This window comes from Protomyctophum bolini (genome assembly GCF_963924005.1).
Source record: "Protomyctophum bolini genome assembly, chromosome: 8".
Lineage (NCBI taxonomy): Eukaryota > Metazoa > Chordata > Actinopteri > Myctophiformes > Myctophidae > Protomyctophum > Protomyctophum bolini.
This window is the reverse complement of record NC_137869.1, coordinates 30,831,749-30,845,269: the sequence shown is the minus strand read 5'-3', so window position 1 is coordinate 30,845,269 and position 13,521 is coordinate 30,831,749. Positions and strand designations below refer to the sequence as shown.

The 13,521-nt window shown below is 43.4% G+C and overlaps 1 protein-coding gene across 1 annotated transcript in view; it reads left to right on the top strand.

The window, feature by feature from the left end:
• Positions 1-13,521, top strand: part of fbn2b (fibrillin 2b) — an 88,452-nt gene that overhangs the window by 54,757 nt on the left and 20,174 nt on the right. The window contains exons 16-43 of the mRNA XM_080770357.1: positions 1-185; positions 510-563; positions 697-822; positions 1,695-1,820; positions 2,124-2,243; positions 3,239-3,376; positions 3,511-3,561; positions 3,862-3,987; positions 4,341-4,568; positions 4,791-4,916; positions 5,059-5,187; positions 5,488-5,613; positions 6,268-6,393; positions 6,908-7,030; positions 7,184-7,309; positions 7,823-7,948; positions 8,892-9,014; positions 9,288-9,410; positions 9,551-9,676; positions 10,133-10,255; positions 10,788-10,910; positions 11,103-11,264; positions 11,437-11,505; positions 11,940-12,065; positions 12,222-12,347; positions 12,466-12,615; positions 12,868-12,939; positions 13,216-13,341. The exon at positions 1-185 is cut by the window's left edge and continues 91 nt beyond it. Of these exons, the coding sequence (XP_080626483.1) occupies positions 1-185; positions 510-563; positions 697-822; positions 1,695-1,820; positions 2,124-2,243; positions 3,239-3,376; positions 3,511-3,561; positions 3,862-3,987; positions 4,341-4,568; positions 4,791-4,916; positions 5,059-5,187; positions 5,488-5,613; positions 6,268-6,393; positions 6,908-7,030; positions 7,184-7,309; positions 7,823-7,948; positions 8,892-9,014; positions 9,288-9,410; positions 9,551-9,676; positions 10,133-10,255; positions 10,788-10,910; positions 11,103-11,264; positions 11,437-11,505; positions 11,940-12,065; positions 12,222-12,347; positions 12,466-12,615; positions 12,868-12,939; positions 13,216-13,341 (3,485 nt within the window). The remainder of the gene's footprint in view (positions 186-509; positions 564-696; positions 823-1,694; positions 1,821-2,123; positions 2,244-3,238; positions 3,377-3,510; positions 3,562-3,861; positions 3,988-4,340; positions 4,569-4,790; positions 4,917-5,058; positions 5,188-5,487; positions 5,614-6,267; positions 6,394-6,907; positions 7,031-7,183; positions 7,310-7,822; positions 7,949-8,891; positions 9,015-9,287; positions 9,411-9,550; positions 9,677-10,132; positions 10,256-10,787; positions 10,911-11,102; positions 11,265-11,436; positions 11,506-11,939; positions 12,066-12,221; positions 12,348-12,465; positions 12,616-12,867; positions 12,940-13,215; positions 13,342-13,521) is intronic.

Genomic DNA, 13,521 nt, shown 5'->3' with positions numbered 1-13,521 from the left:
GGCCATCGATGTGGACGGGCGCGTGTGTGTAGACACGCACATGAGGACCACCTGCTACGGCGCTATAAAGATGGGCACGTGCTCACGGCCGTTCCCTGGTGCAGTGACAAAGTCAGAGTGTTGCTGTGCCAATCCTGAACATGGGTTCGGAGAGCCTTGTCACCCGTGCCCTGCCCGAAACTCAGGTAATAACTTGGACGGAATTGCAGTCTGTTTAACCCATTCTGACCTGAGATCAGATTCTAAAAATGTCTGTTTGAAAATGACAGTTTTCCGAAAAAGCTATGTTTCTATGTTTCATGTCGATTTTTCAAAAATAGCAGACCTACAAGCTCGTAGCGCGCCACTCAGTGGCGCGCTATGAGCTTGTAGATCTGCTATTTTTAAATAGCTAAAGCATACCGTAATGCTAACACCAAAAGGGGTTAATGATGTATTCTTCATTATAACTCGTAGGTAATAGAATTAAGCACATTTATGCTATTATAATAGTGTCTTTATCCTTATAGCTGAGTTCCAGGCGGTGTGTAGCAGTGGCATCGGTATCACAGCTGACGGCAGAGGTGAGGAACATTTCTCTGTACAGTCTGGTGAATGTGGCCACAATGTTGCCATAATGTATATTGTATTTTTACTCACATTTCATAATGATTGAATTATTTGAATATTTATTTTCTTTTACCAATTTCCCGTCAGATATCAATGAATGTGGCTTGGACCCCGACATCTGTCAAAACGGTGTGTGTGAAAACCTGAGAGGAAGCTACCGCTGCAACTGTAACTTTGGTTACGAGTCTGACTCCAGTGGCAAGAACTGTGAAGGTGAGTCAGCCAGGGAATGTTCAGCGTTCTAAAGTGTTCTAAATGAGAATGTGTTTTGTTTTGTTTTGTTTTTCATCTTCTTGCTATGTTAATGGTTCATATTTTAAATAAATGTAGCAGCGTGTTCATAGGTGAAACACAGCACAATCACTGAGGTCTGTAGTATGAGGGCAGTTAATGTTTTCGGCAGCACAACTGGTGAATGAGCTAGAAATGGAGCAATAGAATCAGTACAAGGACTAAAAAGGTCTGACTAAAGAAAAGGAACAAACCACCACAAGGAACACTAGCTTTTATTAAAGTGTATTTCACCAACTCGGTCTGAGCACCTTACCCAGTCTGCATGGTTTTTCAATTAAAGGGATAGAGGAATGTACTTGGAAAGTATTTGTTTGCCGATGTGGCTGCGATATTGTTGATACAACCACATCAGGTACAAAGAAAGACATCTCCATATTGGCACAAAAGGGACACAGACAGACAGGTACAATGGGTACTCAGTCTCTGACAAAGCCTCGCCACCCGCCACTATCACTCAGACATATTGGTTGGATCGGTGGTACAATGTAAGTGTGAGGGCCACGTATAGCGGCCCCAACCTCCAGTAAATCAAAATCACTTTGGAATCTTAACACTGGTGGGATATTTTGTCAGCGCCCTGCAGGGAAATCCTGAGGAAATAATGTGCTAAATAGTTATCGGCTTAGCACGACCATTTTACCACCCTCAAAGTATAGGCCCAAGTGTTACATGGATTTCTATAAACGTCCTTCCCTTCATACTACAAAGACATTTCATTCGTGTGACGTGTAATGAAACAAACAAAGGGCCATAATTAAAGACTTCTTTCTTTCTCCTTCCCCGTTCTGCAGACATCAATGAGTGTTTGGTGAACCATCTGCTGTGTGACAACGGCTATTGCAGGAACATTCCGGGCTCCTATACCTGCTCCTGTCCCAACGGCTTTGTTTTCAAACCCGACTCAGAGACGTGTGAAGGTGAGCATTACACACACACACACACACACACACACACACACACACACACACACCCTGGCACGTGCTTACAGGCACGTGGGCCGCCAGCCATGCACATATGTTTTGCCAACTGTGAAGGTCACTGTTTGAGTTATCATTACTACCAGATGTGCTCTAGTGTATATCCAGTGAACATTTGGCTCAAGGATAAAGAACGTTACTGTCTTTCTAACTGACAAATGACGATGAGGATGGCCCCATTTAACCTCCAACCCCTGTTTCTGTCTTTCCGGCCCTGAACTATGGTATGCGTTTACATTACAGATGTCAATGAATGTGAGTCAAGCCCCTGTGTCAACGGAGTGTGCCGCAACGTGGCTGGGTCCTTCAACTGCGAGTGTTCCCACGGTAGCAAGCTGGACTCCACCAACACCATCTGCGTGGGTAAGACCTGACACCACCGGGCACGCCCTCCCAAATGCCTGAGACTAATTCAGCAAAGAAAACAGCACTGCGTGGTCCCAAAGAGTAGTTTTCCTGGGCTGGAGGTGGCCGCTGGAGGGAATACGTGACAGACCTGTGGCAGATGTTGTTTTAGTCTAATTCAAAGACCATTCTAATCAAAGTTCATTCTTCAGCTTGTAAATAAACCCCTGAGCTTTAGAGAAGCCATCCGGGGACATTGGTGTCGTCAGATGTTAGGCACGCTGATGTGCAAGGATGATTTATTAGGGATACATGCATGCACACAGCCTTGAATAACACAAGCATTGTTTTACTTTACACAGAAGATTCAAAGTTCAAACCAAAGATTGAAAATGACATGCAGTATAAATTAGCTTAAGGATTGTTTTTCTCCTTCTTTTGTCTGACTCTGGAGACTACAAAAATGTAACTTTCGTTGGAGTCTTGTCAGTTTTGGGGAACCATTCAGAGAGACAGCTAAATGCTAATATAGAATGCAGATGTTATTGTAACTGGAATGGCGTATGACTCAGTGAATAAATACTTAATACATACAGTAATGTATGAGTTGGCTGCTTTCGGAGGCCAAGACATCCCTCTGGTTTTGCTCAATTCTGTTTTTATTTTAGAAGCTCATCACTCAGGAGGTGGGAAAAAATGGAGAGTAAATTGCGGTCTTGTTCTCTGGGTGGGCCTGTGGTTTAGGAGAAATGGTGTCAGTGTTATGACTATACACTTACTCAGTCCATTTATTACCCAATAGCACAGGATTAAACTCAGTGATGCGTGGCCGTTACTCATCCCAACCGCCACAACCCGATCATTATTGTGCCATGGAAGGTTTGCATAGTGGGCGCTATGTTGTTATGTGGTAAAATCCTCTACCTTTCCCGCGTCCTATCCATCTCCCTTTCTCCTCGATCTCTCCCTGCCTAATCTACCTCTCCTTGCCGCCCTCTGTTTGCCCTCTACAGACAGCATGAAGGGTACTTGCTGGCTCAACATCCAAGATGGCCGTTGTGAGGTCAATATCAACGGAGCCACGCTGAAGTCTGAGTGTTGCTCCACACTGGGAGCCGCCTGGGGCAGCCCCTGTGAACGCTGCGAGATCGGTCAGTGCTTGGTCTCATAAAAATTGCACAACATGCACACTACTTACTGTATGTACACACTAAACGCAGCAACCTCCATAAAGGCAGTACAGACACATTAATCAACATAGGTTTCTCTTTCTGTCTCTCCCCAGACACGGCCTGCTCCCGGGGATTTGCTCGTATGAAAGGTCTCATCTGTGAAGGTAAGTTGGCCTTGTGAAAGTTGTGACATGAGAGCACACAAGCGGTGCAATCAGCCGTGACAGACCCATACATCCCTGTGGTGTACTATACACCCAATGCCAAGGCCCATTAATTCATATTTGTTTCTTTCTTTTGTCCTTTTAATATCCTTCAGCGTGTGTGTGTGTGTGTGTGTGTGTGTGTGTGTGTGTGTGTGTGTGTGTGTGCGTGCGTGCGTGCGTGCGTGCGTGTGTGCGTGCATGTGTGTTACAGTGTCACCATGTCACCGTGTCACCTAACAAATGTCCTCCGCCCTGTAGATATTAATGAGTGTGAGGTGTTCCCCGGAGTGTGTACCAATGGCCGCTGTGTGAACTCCCAGGGCTCCTTCCGCTGTGAGTGTGCTGAGGGCCTCACCTTGGACGGCAGCGGACGCACCTGTGTAGGCAAGTAGAGGACACAACCTGAGCTCATGCTAGAAAAAAGTAAAAAGAATCTGTGTAATACGTTTAATCACAAATGTATCTGTGTCTTGGCAACAATGGTAAAGAGACAACTTCCATATCATCTCAGTACATTATGATATACTGTACCTATAAATCTATATGGATAAGGATCTATAAGGAGTGTTCATTTTACTCACAGAGTTACAAAGGGATAAATTAACACTAATATGTCTATACAGTATATAACTCAAATGACACATTTTTAGACTAAATTCACCCTTTAAATCTGTAATTATTCATGTACTTACTTTCATACTGTCATACATCTTACCCCCTGACCTCTTCCTCACTAGATGTGCGTAGCGAGCAGTGCTTCATGAAGTGGCATGAGGATGAATGTGGCGCGCCTCTGCCAGGCCGCTACCGCGTGGACATGTGCTGCTGTTCCGTGGGCGCTGCGTGGGGTATCGACTGTGAGGAGTGTCCCAAACCAGACACAGCAGAGTACAGGGCCATCTGTCCCAGAGGACCCGGCTTCGCCAACCGAGGGGACATACTGACTGGCCGACCCTTCTACAAAGGCAAGAGGCATTAGCGTTACTCATCCGTCTGAGCATTACGTGTACTTATTAAACACGTTAGATTAAACATTAAAGCACCAATCCATCATTTTCATGTCCTACCCCAGATGCTAAGAGTGTAAAGTATTCTAGGTGTTGTGTTTGTGCTGTGTCTCACTGTGTACTGTACGGTATATAATATTTTGAGCTTATTGGTAACACTGTACGTATTCCTTCTCTTAGATGTGAACGAGTGTAAGGTGTTCAACGGCCTGTGCAGTCACGGAACTTGCCGGAACACCATCGGCAGCTTCAAGTGCCGCTGCTATAACGGCTTCGCTCTCACTGCTGAGGAGAGGAACTGCACAGGTATGGACGGACAGAGGGGAAATAACACAAATAAGAACTCCTTAGATTCCATGCTTGACTGCTGAATTCAGTTCAAGTCCCCTCTATTTCTATATTTTGACATAACGGTGTAATGATGCATTGTGTTTCCTGTGATCACCAGACATCGATGAGTGTCGTATCTCCCCGGACCTGTGTGGACACGGTACCTGTGTCAACACACCTGGAAGCTTTGAGTGCGAGTGCTTCGAGGGCTATGAGAGCGGTTTCATGATGATGAAGAACTGCATGGGTGAGCTGGCAGGACACGTGCACTGATGCAACTTCACGCACGCACATACACACATACACACACAGGAACACACAATCTCTTACATTCACTCACACCGTCACTCGCATGCACACGGACACAGACACTTGAACAGGATCATCCATGTGCACAAAAACACAGAACTGTCTAATCACAGTCCAAAGGATTGCCTAAATGTCTCCGTACTGTACACCCCCCCCCCCTCCCTTCTTTCCTCCATTCTATTTTTCTCTTCTGTCTTTGGGTCATTTGGGTCATCCCTCTCTTCCTGTATCCTGGCAGACATTGATGAGTGTGAGAGGAACCCCCTGTTGTGTCGTGGAGGAACATGCCTGAATAATGACGGGAGTTACGACTGTGAATGTCCCCCTGGACACGCACTCAGCACTGATGGTTCCGTTTGTGAAGGTGGGTGTCATACATCACTAGTAAAAGTACAATAAAACACAGACACACACATTCACACTCACACACGCACACACACACACACACACACACACACACACACACACACACACACACACACACACACACACACACACACACACAGGTGCAATACATCATCCTTAGCTCATATGGGTAGCGTGTGGCTCAGGAGGTAGAGCGGACGTCTGGGAATCGGAAGGTCCCCGGTTCCATCGCCCCCCCAGGCTGAGTGTCGAGGTGTCCTTGAGTTAAAAGACTGATCCTAACCACTGCATTAATTGCAACCACAAGCTCCTAATAGTTCCTGTAGGATGGGTAAATGCAGAGGGCATATTCCAGGTACTGTATGTGGACATGTACTTGGCAAATGTACAACAACTGAACAACAACTGTTATAATAATAACAACAATTATTATGTGGCAATCCGGTTGAAAAACTACCACTGCTGTCAACAACTGAGAAATTGTATATGGTATTTTCTCTGCGTCTTGGGACCAGCAATGATAATAATATTTATGATCAAGTAATTGAAAGCAACCATATATTTCCGAACCAGTTGTACAGTACATCACACATGGCATAATGTCTACTGTACTTCCCGAATGGCCGTTCTGATGGTTTATCTGTTGGTGCAGATGTGAACGAGTGTCAGCTGAGCGCCAACCTGTGTAAATATGGCCACTGCGTCAACGTGGTGGGAACCTACCAGTGCTCGTGTGACACGGGTTACCAGGCCACGCCGGACCGCCAGGGCTGTGTTGGTGAGTGGAAGTCTGCATACTCTAAACATTACTTTGACCCATTCTGACCTGAGATCAGATTCTAAAAATGTCTGTTTGAAAATGACAGTTTTCTGAAAAAGCTGTTTCTATGTCAGTCGTTCTTTGATTTTTCAAAAATAGCAGACCTATAAGCTCGTAGCGCGACACTCGGTGGCGCGCTATGAGCTTGTAGATCTGCTATTTTTAAATAGCTAAAGCATAGCGTAATGCTAACACCAAAACGGGTTCCCGCCCAAAATGGGTTAAAGGGTTGGGGGAGGTCGATTCACTGGGTGTGACTGACTGCACACCTGTTGCACGTCGATCTATTCAATACATCAGTACTTGTATCCCACGTACTTAATGTTCTAATCTGCAGTAATGTATTATGCTATAGGCTACTTTGTTTTGCTTCTCTATTTATTGTATGACGCACGTGACTATGAGTAAAGATGTTACATTTAAGTTAAATTTGAACTGAACCTAACCATGTAAGTGTGACCTCTCGTTGCAGATATTGATGAATGTACCATTATGAACGGAGGTTGTGACACCCACTGTACCAACTCAGACGGCAGTTATGAGTGCAGCTGTAGCGAAGGCTACGCTCTCATGCCTGACCTCAGGACCTGTGCAGGTAATGAAACACAGGGAATGTGGATGTTCATGAACAGTATATTATTATTCACATAATCTATCCAGGAAATATCTCCGACATAAATATGTAGCCTAGTATAAAAAGTGACAACATGCAGTGCAATCAGTTCTATCCCTGCCGTCTATTGATCAGATATCGACGAGTGCGAGGAGAGCCCAGACATCTGTGATGGAGGCCAGTGCACCAACATTCCCGGAGAATACCGCTGCCTCTGTTATGATGGCTTCATGGCTTCCATGGACATGAGGACCTGTATTGGTGAGAGAAAAATGCTTCTTTACCCAGGAGTCACAATAATAATAATAATAATAAAACTTTATATGTATAGCACCTTTCATGAAATGCAGCTCAAAGTGCTTTACAGAGCAATGGAGGAAAAAAAGAAAAGAAAAGCAAGGCATAAACATTAAAAAACAAGAGCAGTAATGCAATACATTGAGGACATAAATAACAAAAAAATTAAAAGATCAATTAAAAGCAAGAGTGTAGAAGAGCTAGAGATGTCTTACTCTCCCCATAGTTTTTCCTTCTTTTCTTTATTTTCATTTGTATCTCTGTCATATCGTCGCTGTCGTGGCAACAATTGGAATGGACCCATTGGAACACAGGTTATTTTCTTCCATTTCAAATGGACATACAAGGTTTTCACCCGACAGCGATGATGATCTATTAACCTGAGCAGTGGCTTGCTCTGTCAGAATTGTTCTCCGTTAGTCCAGTTGTCCAAGGCCAAGAACAATGGAATAATAATGTCTGTGTCTGTCCCGTCAGATGTGAACGAGTGTGACTTGAACCCAAACATCTGTCTCCACGGTGACTGCGAGAACACCAAGGGCTCCTTCATCTGCCACTGTCAGCTGGGATACTTTGTCAAGAAGGGCTCCACGGGCTGTACAGGTACAAGCTGCACACACACAAGTCAAACACCAAGGGCAGGTTTGTGATGGAGAACTTTGGGCCATGACGTGCCCACATCTCTGCCAACTGAGGGTTCATTCATGCATACGGTACAGGGTCATGATGTGCCCACATCTCTGCCAACTGTTCACCCATGCATACGGTACAGGCTCTGAAGATTATTTATTTATGGAAAACTCTTAAACAAAGGAAAACTGAAGTACATGAAGTACAATGTTAAGAAGGGCTTATACTCTGCTCCATTGGTGATTTGAACAATTCTCTTATTTCAGTATTTCAGTTAAGGATCGTTAAACTTGACTCATATCAAACCTTACATTTACATTTAGATTCCATATTCAACATTGTTATTATTACAACTTATATGCAAGCACACAAGAGTAACATTCTTTGGTTTTGGTTCCACACCATTGCAGCGGCGAGAATTACAATACCAAGAAATACTAAAAAATAGTAAGAAAAATTTAAAAAGTATGTAAATTAACCATAGCACACATTGAGGTGCTTGAAGCTGCTGTGTGTATGTTTCGTATTTCTAAATACTATCCATGTACAGTATACATACTGTGCTGTATGAATGTATAAATATCAATTTACATGTAGCTCTATGTGTATGCACATTTATGCACGGGCCAGTGTGCTTGGTATGATTTGTTCAAATATCGAGGTACAGTTAGCTAAGTGAGGGGGGTTAACTTATATACGATTGTGTGTGAGCATGTCCACACACAGGCTGCGTCTACACACTACACATACACACTGCACAGTAATTCATTTTAGAAGTCAAGTTTTATCTGTTTTATTTGACTCATTCTCCTTTTGAATGAACATCTCACTTAAAGGTTCGCTAAAAGTGCTGATCCATTGCATTAATGCAACATTTGCAATTATTCATCCAGTGATTGTCTGATTCCCTCCTCAGATATTGATGAATGTGAGATTGGGGCTCATAACTGTGACATGCACGCTGCCTGTGTCAACATTCCCGGAAGCTTTAAGTGTCGCTGTAGAGATGGCTGGGTGGGAGATGGCATCAAGTGTGTGGGTAAGTACAGGGCATCTCCACATTATTCATTGCAGTTACTGTAACTGGGGTCCATATACTGTATAATATCGTGAAGAATTCTACCCCTACACAGTAAAATCCTCAGTATTAATTCAACTCAGAAGAGTACTAGTGTGTCGAAACTGAGCCAAAGGGACCCTCATTTTATGACATTCTCTGTCTCTTTCTGTCTCTGTCTCTGTCTCTCTCTGTCTCTGTCTCTCTCTGTCTCTGTCTCTCTCTGTCTGTCTGTCTCTCTCTATCTCTCTGTAGACCAGGATGAGTGCTCTGCAGAGGACCACAACTGCAACCTGAATGCAGACTGTGTCAACACACCTGGATCTTATCGCTGTACCTGTAAAGAGGGCTTCAATGGAGATGGTTACTCCTGCTCAGGTATGAGACAAACACTGTCCTTGCAAACAGTGTTGAAACGCTGATTAACACTAAATGTTTCATGTTAACAATTCACAGCACCATGCACAGATATTTTATCAAATGCACTGAATTCACACTCGCTGCACATTCCATTTCAGATATGGACGAGTGTGCAGACAATGTGAACCTGTGTGAGAATGGCCATTGTCTGAATGCTCCGGGCGGGTACCGCTGCGAGTGTGAGATGGGCTTCACTCCTACAGAAGACAGCAAGGCCTGCCAAGGTACAGTAAACACACTGTGACACCATGTTATTGATCATGTCTGATGCAATCTGTGTTCTCCAGATACCTGAAATCCTGAAATGTGTATGTTACTGTGACACATTTTGAGCTTGTAGATCCGCTATTTTTTTGCTATTACAGCTATTTTAATTGAAATCCTGAAAAGTTAAAATTTTATTTAATTTCAAATGCCTTTCGAATGCCTCTAATTATAGTTATGTTAACTTGATGAACTAACTACAAATACATTGCACATAAGAAAATAACAATGTAATACTACTCATTAAACTGATGAGCAAATCAATAATATATCAGTATTCTGATATTAACCTGAGGGCCACATTAAGTGATGTTGACCATGTATGCTCTGCACCATTGCTTCTTCTTTGCTCGTTCCTCTCTTTCCCATCATAGTGGTGTAACTAATATTCTCGCTAACTGTCTCCTTTACTGTAGACATCGACGAGTGTAACTTCCAAAACATCTGCGTGTTTGGAACATGCCAGAACCTTCCAGGAATGTTCCGCTGTGTGTGTGATGATGGTTACGAACTGGACCGAAGTGGAGGAAACTGTACTGGTTAGTACAACTTAAAACTTACTTTTAATGACTTTGATATGCATAATAATATTAGAAACACTCATACTTTGAACAGTGATAAAATGTCCCAGAGTTAGTAGCGTAGCTTTTAACTAGTTAATAATAAATGTTGAATAGCAGACTGGACTGGATTGTCGTTGTTGAAATATTTACCAACTTGAACCAGCTTGTAAATGTATTTAGGTAAGTCCTTTAGTGTCACGGCTAGCTATGATGCATTTATATTGCAAAATGTCAACCATTTCATTTATAAATAAGTACCCCATTATGATCTACATTAGCCTTTAGTTTATTTCCTTCAACTCTTAACCTCTCTACACATCACCTTAATGTGCACAGTGCACACTCAGCACTCAGTGGGATAAACAAGATCATTCATGTACAGTAAATAATTGATGATATAGCCTATATTATGTCAGATTTGTTCCTTTCTCTTTAACCTCAGAATATGGACTCATTAAGTCTAGTTAATGTGCGTTGTTAAATTGCCGTGTGTCATTACGTGTTGCAGACATCAACGAGTGTGCAGACCCAGTGAACTGCATTAACGGGCTGTGCATGAACACCCCGGGGAGCTATGTGTGCCAGTGTCCGGGTGACTTTGAGCTCAACCCCACCAGAGTGGGCTGTGTGGGTGAGTACATCTGAATGCTGTGGTCACCACAGTGTGGTGTCATAAATCTAAGGCAAGGGTGAAATGAGGCAAACCCGTTGGAAAATAACTTCCAGTCATCAAAGTCTCTTGCCCAGTCCTGCCTGGTGAAAGGAAAAAGCTTGTGTGTTGATACTGTTCAAGTGTGTAACTCCTTTTCTCTCTCCTTCTCAGATACCCGAGTTGGCAACTGTTTTCTTGACACTCTGGCACGAGGAGATGGAGGAATCTCCTGCAGTGCAGAGATCGGAGTGGGCGTGACCAGAGCCTCCTGTTGCTGCTCCCTGGGTGGAGCCTGGGGAAACCCCTGTGAACTCTGCCCCGCCCCCAACTCCAGTACGCCATAGTTTGTTAATTGATAGTTGGTTGATTGAGTGACTGAGTGACATGTATTGATGGTATTCCACTATATAGTTTTACTTTGGTAAAACGTGATAGTTTCTTCTCCAGACTGAAATTCGTGTTTAAAGTCACATTCACTGACTGGATATTTCTGTGTTGTTTGTAGCGGAGTACAAGACGTTGTGCCCTGGAGGAGAGGGATTCAGGCCCAACCCTATAACTGTTATCCTGGAAGGTAAACTATCCATCTTCTCTGCTGGTTTATTGATTGCACAGTGGCAATTTGCGTTCAGCCTGCGCGCCTCCAAACTGTACATTTGTTTCACTCTCCACAGCAGTACATTACAAACACAATCTTTGTATATCTATCTCCAGTATGCTTCTACTACTGTAGCTATCAAATCAATCTTACTGCTGAAAATATCTGTGGAATAGCTTGTCCGAGAATTTAAAACAAAGTGTAAATCTAATTCAATAAAAAAATGGCCTCAACAGGCGTTATTGGATAAAACCATACAGTACACTGAAGAATACATAAGCTTTAAGCTTCTGCCAATTCCTTTTCGATCGTGTTTAAAAAAATGAAAAAAAATGTTTTGTAATTGTCTAAAGTGAATAGATGGAAATAAACCATTCATTTATTCATTCAATGCTGTCTATGTGCCCCAGATATCGATGAGTGCCAGGAGCTTCCAGGCCTGTGCCAGGGCGGTAACTGTGTCAACACCTTTGGCAGCTTCCAATGCGAGTGTCCAGCAGGCTACTACCTCAATGAAGAAACACGTATCTGCGAGGGTAAGAACTGAAGAGGTGCACGGATGGCTTGATTGATGCACTCGTTTATTTCATGGAATCATTATATCGCTTTGTATATCGCTAGACTAGCCTCAGGGTCAGGTTTGCCCTTTTGTCATCTTTCGTCACACCGCATATTTCCATTTTCCTGTGTAGATATTGATGAGTGCACAACCCACATTGGAATCTGCGGCCCTGGTACCTGCTACAACACACTGGGCAACTACACCTGCGTCTGTCCCCCTGAATACATGCAGGTCAATGGAGGAAACAACTGCATGGGTAAGTGACCATTGCAGACCTCATATCAGTATTGCTCTGAACACGGCAATATACAAATACATACATACATATAATGTTGGGTGGAAACCTCATATGTCCAAAACTGTTTGTGCGACAGACATGAGGAAGAGCGTGTGTTACCGTAACTACAATGACACGTGTGAGAACGAGCTGTCATTCAACATGACCAAGAAGATGTGCTGCTGTGCCTACAACGTGGGCAAAGCCTGGAATAAACCGTGTGAGGCCTGCCCCACGCCTGCTACCTGTGAGTAATACCTACCACACACACACACACACACACACACACACACACACACACACACACACACACACACACACAAGGAAAGTGGATTTGGAGGGCTGCTGACATGAAACGGTTTGAAAAACCCTGAGCTAAAGAGGGGGGACTTATAGCAGAGTGATAGTAACAACACAGTGACATAGTAATACAATGTTTTCATTCCTTTCATTTGTTCCTAATTTCACGTGTTGACTCTTCTCTCTCTGCCCACCGTAGCTGAGTACCAGTTGCTATGTGGTAACCAGGCTCCTGGCTTCATCATTGACATACACACTGGCAAACCTATAGGTAAGATCATCAAAGCATCAACGTTTACAATCAGATCCTACGATCCTTTATTTCCATGTAATAAAAAAAATAAAAAAATAAGTAGTTGTGAGTAACATTTTGGGGTACCAGGCTACAGTAATAGCTCAATAATAAATGTAGTTCAGCTATTCTTCACATTTATTTCTTTGATAATCTTTGAATATTCTCTGCTATTATGATGTCATGCCCAAAATAGTGAGACAAAGTTAGAGTAATATGCTCAGAACTTTCCTCTTGATATGTGTGACCCTGCAGATATTGACGAGTGCAGAGAGATCCCAGGTATTTGTGCCAACGGAGTGTGCATCAATCAGATTGGAAGTTTCCGCTGTGAGTGTCCAATGGGTTTCAGCTACAACAACATTCTGCTCATCTGCGAGGGTAAGATACTGAATATGTATAATTTTGTTATTGAACTGTTTGAACAGTGCAAATAACTTCACCCATTTCTGTCTACCTCTCCTACTGAGCCTATGTAAGTTTCTCTCTTCTCGTGTGTGTGCGTGCGTGCGTGCGTGTCCTTTCCTTTATACAAACCATTAAACCATCTCCGGTCTCTGC